Source organism: Ascaphus truei, chromosome 6, assembly GCF_040206685.1.
Source record: "Ascaphus truei isolate aAscTru1 chromosome 6, aAscTru1.hap1, whole genome shotgun sequence".
Lineage (NCBI taxonomy): Eukaryota > Metazoa > Chordata > Amphibia > Anura > Ascaphidae > Ascaphus > Ascaphus truei.
The window spans coordinates 123010028-123023334 of record NC_134488.1 but is presented as its reverse complement, the minus strand read 5'-3'; the positions used below and the strand labels follow the sequence as shown (position 1 = coordinate 123023334).

At 45.1% G+C, this 13307-nt stretch overlaps 1 protein-coding gene across 4 annotated transcripts in view; it reads left to right on the top strand.

Annotated features, from left to right (window-relative positions):
• Positions 1-13307, top strand: part of HPN (hepsin) — a 55125-nt gene that overhangs the window by 15205 nt on the left and 26613 nt on the right. For all 4 annotated transcript variants that reach the window (XM_075606170.1, XM_075606172.1, XM_075606171.1 and 1 more), the window contains exons 2-6: positions 6725-6830; positions 7905-7984; positions 10012-10113; positions 12010-12051; positions 13064-13193. In XM_075606170.1, coding sequence (XP_075462285.1) covers positions 7945-7984; positions 10012-10113; positions 12010-12051; positions 13064-13193 — 314 coding nt within the window. In that variant the 5' untranslated portion in view covers positions 6725-6830; positions 7905-7944. The remainder of the gene's footprint in view (positions 1-6724; positions 6831-7904; positions 7985-10011; positions 10114-12009; positions 12052-13063; positions 13194-13307) is intronic.

The window sequence follows — 13307 nt, the reverse complement described above, 5'->3', positions numbered from 1 at the left end:
ACATAATATCTTCCGTTGGGGCATTTTGTGCACAATGATTGATGAAGCACGGGTATGTGTTTTTGTTATGCATATGTAGCCAGGTCACTTGATGAGTAGTTAATATGGGGGTTTCCCCCTCCGAGGAGCTGCACTTTGATTGACAGCGGGAGGTGGTGACATCTGGCCTGGGCATGACCTATCATGAGACAGACCTGGTGCCCCCCTCCTGGCTGTACTTAAGGGCAGTGCCGCCCCAAATTCGGGAGTGCCTCTACCCACTTGAGAGGGGCAGGTCACACAGCCAAGAGCCTGATTATTGGTCCTCTTCCCTCCGGGGGAGAGTGAGTGTGGACCATACCTCTGTCCCTGCTAGAGGGGTAGGGAAGGGCTGGGACTGCTGCGGGAGCCCTTGGCCTGTAATGAAGGTCCAGGGACCATCCTCCAGTGAGTAGCTGACAGTTTCTTTATTTATATTTACTGCCGTGTACTGTGCTGCACAGAGAGAGACAATAAACTGTTCCTGTTATTATACCTCCGGCATGGTGTGATCTTACTGGGGGGAGAGGTAATTGGTTCTACCGTGGGAGATCATCTTCAGTTCCCTGGAGCCTACGGCAGATGTAGGCGCTGCACTGTTAAAGACATGTGGGTATGAACCCCAGAAACCTGATCCTGACCCCACTACAATTGGCGGACGATTCAGCCCTCCTGATACCAGCAGGTATCATGCACCACCTACGTAGTAATGGCCAAATCTCCCACTGGGGGAAACACCGTTACACATACAATACTGCACTTCTCTGTGCAGGTAGTAGTAAGGAACAGAGGTGCGGAAGAAGCCACAGAAGAGGTTGTGATGAGAGAAAGAATAGAGAATACATGTACAGGGTCATGTATTTATTTAGAAAATATTGTACCATTTCAGATACATTGGGCCAGATTCACTTAGCCTTAAAGCTGCAGTTCAGTCAATATCCTGCATGTGTTTTTTTTTAATAAATCAGTTCTGTAGTAAGAAAAAATACTTTTAGCATTTTCTGTTTTTAAAAAAACAACTTTGAAAGACCAATTTTCTTGTATTCTATTTTAACAGCCATTTGCTAAGACTCTGCCCCTTCATGTCCTGTCACAAGCCCTGGCACACCCCTTTGTCAGCCCTGCCCTCCCTCTAGCACATGTCAGTGCAGGAGTGCTCATGAATATTCATGAGCTTCCACTGAGTGACAGAGGCAGAATATAAACATATGTCAGCTCTAATTATGTCACCAAATTTCGCCTATCAATACATGGAGAACGAATTGACCTGCAGCTATACAGTTCTTTAGGTAATTAGAGATTGCACACATGAAACTATTGAAGTAAAAAAATAAATTAAAAAAAAAAGACTGAACTGCAGCTTTAAAGAGCCTTCAAATGGGTTGTCGGGTACCTTTACGATTAGCATGGTTTTGTAAATATGGCCCATTGAAACGTACTTTATATCTAATTTCCATGTATGCTATACACCAGAGGTAGCCAACTCCAGTCCTGAAGGGCTACCAACAGGTCAGGTTTTCAGGATATCCCTGAATGTTACAGTGCATCCGATTGTAGGAAAGAAAAACAAACTGCAGACTGCTCTTTCCTACGGTCCAATATCTCCAGCGAATTCAGTAAGATCGAGACTGAGTGGAAAAGCTGCCTGTGCTGCACCAGCTCAATTGCTAGCAGTAAAATCAGAATACATCGCTCCTCCCCACGGTCATACTCCCTTCTCCTGCGTGTGTGCCTCTTACCTTCAGCCCCTACTCCTTCTACATCAGGGCCTTAAGCGGGATGTTCTGCTCGGTATCCCCCCATCTGGTTTCTTTTCGATTACACCTCCTCCTTTAGTGCACTTTACTTTTAGTTACTGTGCACTGGCTTCAGTTTTATTTTTTACTCGGTTTTAAAACCTTTAATTTTCTGTGGTCTGTGACCAACCAGGTGTTGTATTTCCACATATTTCACCTTCATTTGGTGCTGGTATAATAAGAAATCCACATATCCTAAAGTCTTTCCTTAAAAGCAGCAATCCAAGCAATATCCTACATGTGATTTAAAAAATAATAATAAATAAGTTCTGTAGTATTAGATAACACGACCTTTTTTATTTTAAAAATGAAACTCAATGCCATATTAATGAGTTTTAATATACTGAGCATCTTTTGATGTCTGTAGCAGGCTTTAGCCCCCTCTCCAACAGGGCAAGATATTTGCGATAATTTGTTGCCAATGTTCCCAGCAGTTTGAATTGCAAACTGTAACAATATACAATGTTACCGTAGTAATAGAAGAATACATTGTAGCTGCTGAGTTACACTGACTGAAGGATTGATTGAAACTGAAAGGCAGCCATTCAGTAAACACTGGGAAGCAGGATTTTGCTGATCAATCACAGGAGAACAAATCACTCGACGGCACAGATAATTTTTTTTCAATAAAGTTAATCAAATGCTGTATATCTTAAACAAAAAAGGTTTTTTTTTTTTATTTGCTTTGATTGCCTCTTTAAACTGAATAAGAGACATTCTAAGGACATTCTGACATCAGACCCCAGCTTACCATTTTCAACAAATTGCCTTAATTTTTCTTAAAGTTTCAACACTTCTCCCTTCACATGGATATAAAGAAATATTTATGTGAAAACCCCTTTTTAAGCATGACACTCATTGTATGAGCAGTGTGTGGTATCCTGTTAAGTGTACAACACTGTATCAGTATGACAAGTTGGAAGGGGATTGCAGCAACAGAGAAAGGGGTCTGTTGGCAGCTGCCCTCTGAGCAGTGGTAGGCCGAGCTCATACACTTCGCTTGCTTGCAAAGTGCGAGCTCTTATCTTGCCGCGCGGTTTGAGCAGAAGCGATCCCTGCCCATAATGCTGGAGGCGATGTCAAAAAAGCTGGTTCGCTCTCATTGGCTGAACCAGCTCACGTGACAGCTGACGTCACGCGACTGCAGCCTGAAAGGCAAATTTACTTGTCCGTCCAAAATGCAGCAGCGTTGCCGCGCAACAGCGCCGCCAGGGGCAGCGGGCACTCGGCTAACTGCAGTAGCCAACCATTGAAGAGTGCCAGACGTGCGCGCGCACGTAGCGACGCCGTCACCCTAAACTCAGCCTTAAGCTGCGGTTATAGTCAGCATGACGGCGCAAACAAGACACAGCGCCTCTATGAGGGCGGGCATTGTGTGCGTGATCGAGTGGGCATAATTTTGAGCCAACAAATTTTTTTTTTTTCGAGCGGTTCAGCCAATGAGGGCAAACCAGCCTCGTGACATCACGTACACGCCTCCCCATCACCCAGGATCTCAGTGCCTGGATCGCTCGAGCGACAGGCGCACACCTACTATAGACAGAGTGTAAGGCCAGGTCCCCGCTGGCTACTGCAGCGCACGCTGTTGGGGACGCTGCAGGGACAATAGCCGCTGCACAATGGGACCGGGCCCGCGGCGAGGGGGTGGGGCGCTGCGCTCTGCCGACAGTGACTCCTGCTCGCAAGAGAATTGTGATCAGGAGTCGCGACGGAGCGCTAAGCCACACCCCCGGCGGTTCAGCCAATGAGGGCAAACCTGCTGGGTGACGTCACGGCCGCGCCCCAGTCATGCCTCCCCTCTCTTGGTCTGCAGCTAACTGCAGACCAGGGGAATCGGCTGCACGCGCCGCCAGCCTCACTGACGCGCATGCAGCGCAGGTACTGTGGCCGCAGCCTTAGCCTGTGTTATCTGCAGACCATAACAGACTGTGCCTAAAACATACCTATGTTATATCTAATATGCCCTCTATAAATGCGTTCAGATTCAAAATGCCCTGAAGTTCCCCCAAATGCAACTCCTGCATTAATAATGCTGCCGGCCAGAACTTGCATTCTGAGCAGTAAACAGTCTGATCTCTCCCTTATCCTGTGTTATCTGCAACTCACAAGAGTGCTCCTAAACACATTCCCAATGTTATATCCAATAACGCGTTTGTATCTCTGCCACACCCAACAACAGTTGGCTCTTACCAACCAGCTCAGTGAAACACACACTCCAACCTTTTAGGGAGGTGATCAGAGGATGAGAGAGGTCAGTAAGAACCTGCACCCCCTCCTGAAGTAACCCCTCCTAGCACATCACTCCATGGCCTCTCAGGCCATGGGTTGTGCCTCCCTTCCCCAAATAGGTCAGGGATTTCTTTATGCACCGTTCAACGCCATTCACTGCATTTGTTGCTAATAATTCCCTTAGGCTGAGTCCCCACTGGCGCTGAGCGCGCTCATGCTTGGAGAGCGCTCCAAGCATGAGCGCCGGGTGTCTGCTTGTATGCGCGCGGGGATGGGGGGGGGTGTCATTGCGGGTAGTTGAGCGCGCGGGTAAGTATAGTTTTTTTGTTTACCTAAGCGCCATCGCGGATGAGCGTGGGTGCACGGCACACCGCATGAGCGGGACTTACATATATATATATATATGTAAGTCCCCACCACAAGCGCTGCCCGCTCAGCCCTAGCGGGGACGCAGCCTTAGAGGGGATCTATGCAGCCATAGGAATCACCTGTAACATGAATATAATCCCAACGTTTGCAGGGTGTGAGTAACATTTTTCAAACTGATCAGAAATGTTTGGCTTTTATGGTTGTGCCCGTGTTATCTGTCTGCTAACATCACGCAGTTACCAGAAGTGCCTACAACGCGAGGTGCTGCGGGTACTCCTAGCACTCAGCACGTTAAAACTGCTCCGCTTGTTAACCTTGTCTTCTCTGTAAAACATCTCTAACATAAGAAGCCAGGACAGCGGTGACCCATGAGAAAGGTGGGGAGCACACCCTCAGTCTTGTGTATTTGGATTGCGTTTTGTTATCGCTATTTCATTTATTTGTTATTCCTCCTGTTGGAGTAAAATTAACTAGATTTTGGGTCTCTTTCATTTCCCTGATTTGTACAGTAACTCAAATCATGTTGAAATATGCAATGCTGCGTAAAATATGTACTATTCCAGTATTTGTTCGTGCTCTAACTTGCTAGAAGTGCTATTATCTTCCGTTTTCATGGTTCTTTAAAGGGTGCACACGTCGCATTCTGGAATACCCTCCAACCCTAAACCCTGGGAGTCTCCCCATGTTATAGCTACCAATGACTCTGAAACATCTGGAGCACACTAACTCAGCACCCCCCAGGTTTTCAGGATGTCTGCTTCAGCACAGGTAGCTCAATCAGTTCCCTGTTTCAGCACAGGTTGGCTCTGTCTTCGACTTAGCCTCTGATTGAGCCCCCTGCGCTGAAGCTGGGATATCCTCGAAACCTGAGTTGTTGGGGGATGGGGCTTGAGCACCCCTGTACTAAAGGATCAAACACCTTCCCAGAACAACCCTTACTCCCCATTCTCAATTCCCCCCCCCTTCCCATCCCACGTAAAATTATTTGATTAACGCCGTTGTTGAATTGGCCACAGCTTTTATTGAAGACATATATATATATATATATATATATATATATATATATATATTTATATATATATTTTCCAGTTATCAATGTTATAAATATGACGTGGCCCATATGACCTTACTCGGAGCATGAACTTGTGTGGCACTGTGACCACGTACAGTATATTACATTGTTAAAGTGTGAGATTTTGTTTAAAAAAATAAATAAATCACTCAACCAGATTTCAGCCCTAAAACATGTCAGTGCCGTTAGTGCACTCAGAAACGGTGTATGCTGAGCCGACGTTTCTGTCGCATGGCGACCTTCCTCAGGACAAGGGCCAAATTATACCTTTTTTGTTGTTGTTTTAGTTAAGAAATGCAGCGGATATTCTGTTCTTTAACGTTAATTCACACACACCACATAAATCATGATCAGAAATGCTTGTATTTTCCATTCTATGGAATCATCTTTATGCAATGCGTTCCTGTCCTTTGTGAACGTGAAGGGGTTAATGGGGCCCCCTCTAGCTGCGGACTCCCAGTGCCAGCACCGAATGTTCCTTAATCCCACTGCACTGATTCACTAACGCCCACTATGCAGGTCACACGGAAAACCCCACTGAAGTAATGGGGATTACTACGGAATACTACCGTCCGGTAGCCTCAAATTGGTGCTAATGCAGTTTATAGAACAAGGGCCCTTGACACACAGTATACTGACGTCTCTGTGGTTGTGTATAAATAGCTCCCGTACATCTAAAACTGACACCTGCATAGTTGTTGGTCTTGTGTCACTCCAGTTTTTCTTGCTGGCCTTTTATATCTCAGGAGAAAGATACAGGAGTAGAACAATGAAAGATATCCCCCTATATGTGTGTAGGGGGGGTTTGTACACAGGTGTTGTCAGGTCTCTCTGCTTCTCTCCTCCCCTCCTCCTGACTGCCCTGCCTCCTATCTCCTCCTTCTCCCCTTAGGCTCACATACATTCCTCACCTGATCCCTCCAGGACACAAAATGACTCCTCTCTCCCGTTACTCCAAATCTCTCTCTCCTTCCAGTTTTAAGCCTTATTCTTCCTCTGCCACCTTTTTCTCCCACCCAAACTCTCCGTTTGCCTTCCTCACACATTCTCTGTAATATCTTCTTCTCCCTTTTAACTTATTCTCTATCCCCCCTCCTTCCTTATCTCTGTGTTTCTCTCCACCCCCTGTCCTCCCCCCTACTGTCCCTCTCTCTGTTTCCTCACCTGTCCCTACCTCTCCCTTATCACTCTCTCTGATGTTAGCCCACTTCCACACTCTCTTCTCCTCCCCTTTTCTCAGTGGAATGGTTACCTCTGACTCACGGCCTCCTCGGCTGAGATTGGAGGGGGAGATCTGTATTCCTGCTGGCCCCTGCTCCTAAAGCTGACCGCAGTGCCCCTGTAAGGTAAGCCTTAAACCTCACACCTATACCGTATACCTTTCTGACCCTTTTATAGTCTTTACTGCATGCACCGAGTTATACCCCGACTCCTCAGTTTTATGACCCTATAGGAGATGGATTATCATCAGAGTATTCTACTCTTAGCCATAGATAATTTGTACAAGAATATTATATAACTCCTTTCTGGCTGTGTTACCGTGTGTATAGGGCAGCAGATTATACCACTGGTCATTTCTGTCTGTGCTACTGTGTATTGAGGGTCAGGTTATACCATTGGTCCATCCGGCTATATTACTGTGTAAAAAGGGGCAGGTTATACCATTGGTCCCTTCTGGATGAGATACTGTGGATAGAAAGTCAGGTTATACCATTTGTCTCTTATGGATGGGATACTGTGTATAGAGGGGCATGTTATACCATAGTCCCTTAGGGATGAGATTCTGTGTATAGAGGGTCAGGTTATACAATTGGTCCCTTATGGATGGGATACTGTTTATAGAGGAGCAGGTTATACCATTGTCCCTTCTGGCTGTGTTACAGTGAATAGAGGAGCAGGTTATACCATTGGTCCCTTATGGATTGGATACTGTGTATAGAAGGTCAGGTTATTCCATTGGTCCCTTATGGATGGGATACTGTGTATAGAAGGGCAGGTTATTCCATTGGTCCCTTATGGATGGGATACTGTGTATAGAAGGTCAGGTTATTCCATTGGTCCCTTCTGGCTGTGTTACAGTGTATAGAGGAGCAGGTTATACCATTGGTTCCTTATGGATGGGATATTGTGTATAGAGGGGCATGTTATACCATTGGTCCCTTATGGATGGGATACTGTGTATAGAGGAGCATGTTATACCATTGGTCCCTTATGGATGGGATACTGTGTATAGAGGGGCATGTTATACCATTGGTACCTTATGGATGGGATAAAGTGTGGGGCACACTGAATGAACTGAAGGTCTCTGCAGTTTCTGGATCACTATATTTGGAAGACGGCTAGGACGGGCCTCATATGACCACAGCTATAGAAAGCTCTAAAGATGGGTTTTCCATTGCTGACCAGTGTTTTGCTTGCAGAGTGTCGGGGTATACAGCAGTATATAGCACAGAGTCTGTGATGTTACATGTCCCGTCCTCAGACATGGCAGAAAAGGAGGGTAAGTATTAACACTACAGTATTATTCATTTACTCGCAACCTGTGAACAGCACATCAACGGGCTCTGTGGAGCATTGCGCTGGGCCCAGTCTAGAGGGTCAAAGTCACTCACATATTATTGGGTTGAGTCATTCTTTTATTTGTCTAACACTTTCAGTTCTTATCTCCATTTGCTGCCGCATCTAATTCTATTCTCCCACCTACGTTCGTATTTCTTTGGGTCTTTCCTACGCATTACTTTCACCTTCTCTCCACATCACTACCCTATATAAGTCTCTCTATTGCTCTCCTGTTATTGTTCTCTCTTTCTCAAGTCCTCCACCATCCATCTCTCTGTGGCTCATACACACGGTACCTGCAATAACTGCTATACAGCGTCAGCCAGTATTCACGAACCAGTGTAATGTATTCACTTATCCCTTGATCTATTCAATGATTCAATGTCCACGTAAAGCAGCTGATATTGTTGAGTGGTCCATAAACCCTAACCCTTGTTGAGCAAGGTGCTACTGACCCATCTGGCACTGAAGGGCAGCCAAAGGGTGTCGCTGTTTGGTAATGTTACAGCTGCTGTATTGCAATCTGAAACTCACCAGGCCTCTCATCCCCTGTACCCACAGTTTCAACTTACTCTGCCTATAGAATCCAGGAATCCTGTCTGTAAATGATACATATGCCCATAATCATATCTAACTGCCCATGCAATGCCTGAAAACTGAAGGCATAACCTCTGCTCATTTCATGCCACCATGTAATATTACAACTCGGGCTTTTCCCGCCTGTCTCTTGTGTAACAAAATAATTGTATTACATTGCAGTTGTTCCCTTAAGTGGAGGCCTGTATTTACTTACACAATAAACGCTGCTGGCTTGATGAGGCTTCTGGGTAGCACTTCATTGACCCATCCCTAATTACTGCAGGCCAGCGTAAGCTCTCCGTCACGTTACACTTTCACCAACATTTCATTTAGAAGATCAGCATGTAAATAATTTATCAGCATGTTCCGAGGCATCAAACCGCCGAACAGAAAAGCTAATGCCTGGGATACCAAGCTGCATGAGCGGGAATGTAGGGCTGAAGATGATATAGGAAATACATGTGTTTAACAATTGCCTTTTACTCCGTGGCTGTAATCACAAACGGTGGCAAATATATGCAGCATTTTTCTGCCGAGCAGACATTTTGACATGAAATCGTTTTTCAAAGCCGTCTTAAAGATGGTTACCATCACGACACTTCAGTTCAAACTGACGAAGGGTTCATTTAGTACACTGCTACATCATTTCATCATGATCAACGCATCACTACCAACTTGATGCAGCATTAATGCCTGATTCAGTAGCGGCCCGTGTTGCTGGGTATATTCCCAAGTATTTATTACTTCATTGCTAGGAATTTGGCTTAAAGTTAATATATAATAACTATTAATGACGGCTTCTAAAGCAGATGTTAAAACGGTGCAAGACGTGTTACAAGGGTGTGTGCCTTCTCAGTATCTATATCTATCTGTATCATGATCTTATTACAGCGGTTTCATGCATCTGGCCGCCTCCTTATCTTCTCACTCCTATAAAGCTCTCTCTGACCGTGACTTGTTCTGATATGGCAGATTACGCTGCAGCTACCATGATGATAACTGGAGGGAGTGGGGATGTAAGGAAGTGTGAGACTAATGGGCCCTGGGTTCCAGCGTTGCGTGCTTGCTGTAAGGAAGGAGGGGGGCCATTGTTTTCATATTAATACATGTTATTCTGCACAGGAAGGGCTGGCTCCAAGAACTGTAACTTTACCTGTCTGTATGTTTCATGACGTTCTGCATGTTTTTCTTCCTGTTGCTCTGCCTGGCAGTCTGTTCTCTTTGTGTGTCTCATGTAACTGTATCTGCCGTACCACTCATTAGATTTCGGCTTGGTTCTAGTTTATTCCCCTCCCGTTCCTGTCCTCTCTTGTCTGTCTCCTTTGTCTCTGTTTCTCTGCCACAAGTTGCCATTGCCGTGCTTTCATATTATTACCCACCTCCCTGCAGGAGCGGGTAAAGGCTGCCAGTGGACCCCGTGGAGGATTCTGGGAGTGACTCTATGTGTCTTTGTCTCGTTGGCTGGAATCGGGGTCACAGCCTGGGCGTTAGGTAAGATCTCACCGCCTCTCCAGCATACATCTAATTGTTCCCTATCATCCAGGATGTTGTGGTGCATTATACATCCACGTGTAGTATTAAACAAATGATGCAGAATGGACACATTTGGTATGAAGTCCTCTGCAGTGCAATGCATAGCAGCGGAGAGGTTCAATATCTAGCTTTTTTTTCATGGACTTTACCATGACTAGCATTTGTATGGATCATGAATCATTTGAGATGGATACCAAATATAATGCAGAATTATCACATATGCTGCAAATTATCCAAAAAAAGGTCCCGCCTCTGAAAATGTTCATAAAGAATACATTGAGATTGTATATACTGTATGTATACTATATTAAAGGGTCAGTCCTGGGCAAACAGAAGTGTATATTTTAATCTCACCGGAACCAGGGCCTCAGCAGTGCCCACCGGACAAATTGGGGAAACAGAACAGCCTCTGGGGTCAGAGTTCGCTCCAGCGGCAAATTGAAAAGCTGCGATATCCTCAACAGATGCCATTGTGACTTTTTATTGGTCTCGCGACTTCCATATTTAATTTAATTTGTGTGTGTCAGAACCGACACAATAAACTACAAATAATTCAAGAACCAGCTGGGGCACAGATGTTGGGAGACCACAGATCAGAACTGGGGGACCCATCAGTTCAGATAAGATTAAAACAAATTAAATAAGTGCTATAACTCTACCACCCTACTACTCATTGTAACAGGAGAGCTAATATACTTTGTGAACGACTCAACCAAAAAGGCACATGAGTTCTCACGTGAGCAACCTACAAATCGTAGTCAATGAGTGAGAGCCATTAACTCGTGAGCTTCTGTGCGTCATAAATGAACCCACAACAGAGTCCTTCTTTTGTTTAGTTGCATCACAAATGACTAGTATTCCAAAGAAAATTGGTGCACACAATAATTGCCGCTCAAACCTAGCCAGAGCTACCGGACACCGACTACTGCTGCACACAGGAAACGAGAGAAGGCAGCAGAAGGTTGCACACAGACGGCAAATAGAGCCAGGTACTCAAATCTTCATTTAATATTATATGAACAAGTCAGGTAACATTACATGAAGGTTTGAGCAGCTTTCTCTGTTTGTTGTCTGTGCAACCTTCTGCCTTCTTCTCTGGTCTCCTGTTTGCTTCACTAATGACAACCCATTATTGAGTATCATTATTATCCTTTAATTGTGAAGCATCAACATATTCCGCAGGACGGTACAATGGGGTGCAGAGTTATGTGTGTTACAGAAACATAAACCGTTGCACAGAAGTGAAGACAAACAGAGGTAATGAGGGGCCTGCTCGTGAAAGCTTACAATCTAGAGGGTACGAGGGACAATATTGAAACAAGAAGGTAAGGTCACTGTAGGATAATTTGGGGCTCAGGTTACAGCATGGCCCAGTCTGAAAGCTAAAGCCATTACAGTAAGTGAGATGTTACAGAGAGCGGTGATTGGTCCAGCTGTACAGCTGGTCCCGACAGGGTAGGAGGGGGAGGGGAGTAGGATGTTGGAGGTATGGCGAGTAGGCTTCCTTGGAAAGGTGAGTTTTTAAACACCTGAAAGCGGGGGGAGATTCTGATGATAGGTGGTAGGAAATTTCAGAGAAAGGGGCAGCACGGGAGAAGTCTTGCAGGTGGGAGTGAGAGGGATGTCTTAGGCAGAGCGTAGGGAGAGTTTAGGTATGTATTTGTGGGTGAGGGTTGAGATGTAAGGGAGGCAGTGTCATAGAGACCTTTGTATGTCATTACTAGGGTTTTAAATTCAATTTAAATTCATAGGAATTCAGTTAATATGTCATCATTTAACTATGTAGATGAATAATGTGTGTGCTTCTTACCCTGGCTGGATGCTGAGTTTACATGCTCTATTCTGTATTTTCAGTGACGTACGTTTTGAAGAATGAAAACCCTAATCTGTATATTGGTAATAAATCTTTTAATGACATTACTGGAATGTAGTCACTTTCCTTATCTCAGAGAACATGTTTATATATCACCTTTACTCTCAATTGACTGATCCTAATACTACCCCCTATCTAATGGAATTTAATTTCACCCAGTGTGAGGTGTTTTACTTCCCTTCAACTAATGGTATTTACCTCTCCTCCCACTGATCTATCTTTTCTCCTACCCCCTGATGGAAAATACGTCTTTCCCCACCAAATGGAACAACCACAATCCAAGTCACCAGTGACTGACCCTACTCCACCTAAATCCTGTGGGAATCTTGTAACAGTGTTTGTGATTTTCTGTAATGCCGACGAGTATTATAAAACAAATCTGGATCTATCACCAACAAGACCCAGGTACATGCTGGGTACATGCTGGATACATGCTGGGAACACGCTGGGTACATGCTGCAACATTTCAGTGACATTTCTGCAGATAGACTAATGGCCCATCGGATTAACAGCGGGGGTCCCTGGCAGTCCCATTCAAACTGAATGGGACTGCCAGGGACCCCTGCTGTGTTAATCCAATGGGCCATTAGTCTCTGTATAAATGTCACTGAAATGTTTGCAGCATGTACCCAGCGTGTACCTGGGTCTTGTTGGTGATAGACCCAGATTTTCCAAGGCAAGTTTAAGGAAAGTTTTAGAATGCTCGTCGGCGCACCTGTAGCATCACCCACCATGTACCAATCCCATAGTTGTCAGAGACACAATGTATATAACATGCGTATGATATAGATCACTTAATGGTATTTTAAATAGTTACCTCAAAGAGTAAAATCTACTGCTATTCGGAAGCTGCCATCCAGTTAAGTGACATTTGGGAAACCTGTAATGACCCCCCCTCCCCACCACCCACCATCCTTGTAACATAGATCTTCACGTAGCCAAATATTTAAATCATTTGCTCAATGAATAAAATATAACCAGGGCTGGTACATTATGTAGCAATCTCTAAATTCTCCCTCATTCTCTGTGAAACAGTCCAGGTGAACTCTCCGGACCTTCGGCTCTCTGTGTATGATGAGGGGGAAAGGATATGGCGCCTTGTCTGTTCCTCCCCGTCCAATCCCGAGGTGGCAACACTGAGCTGTGAAGAGATGGGCTTCATCAGGTACTACAGCCATGACACTGTGGGACCTCTGTCAACATGAATTTACCTCTGTGACCCGGTCTCTGCCTTCACCTCAAACTAACACCAGATCTACTCTTGACTCTGTGCGACCTT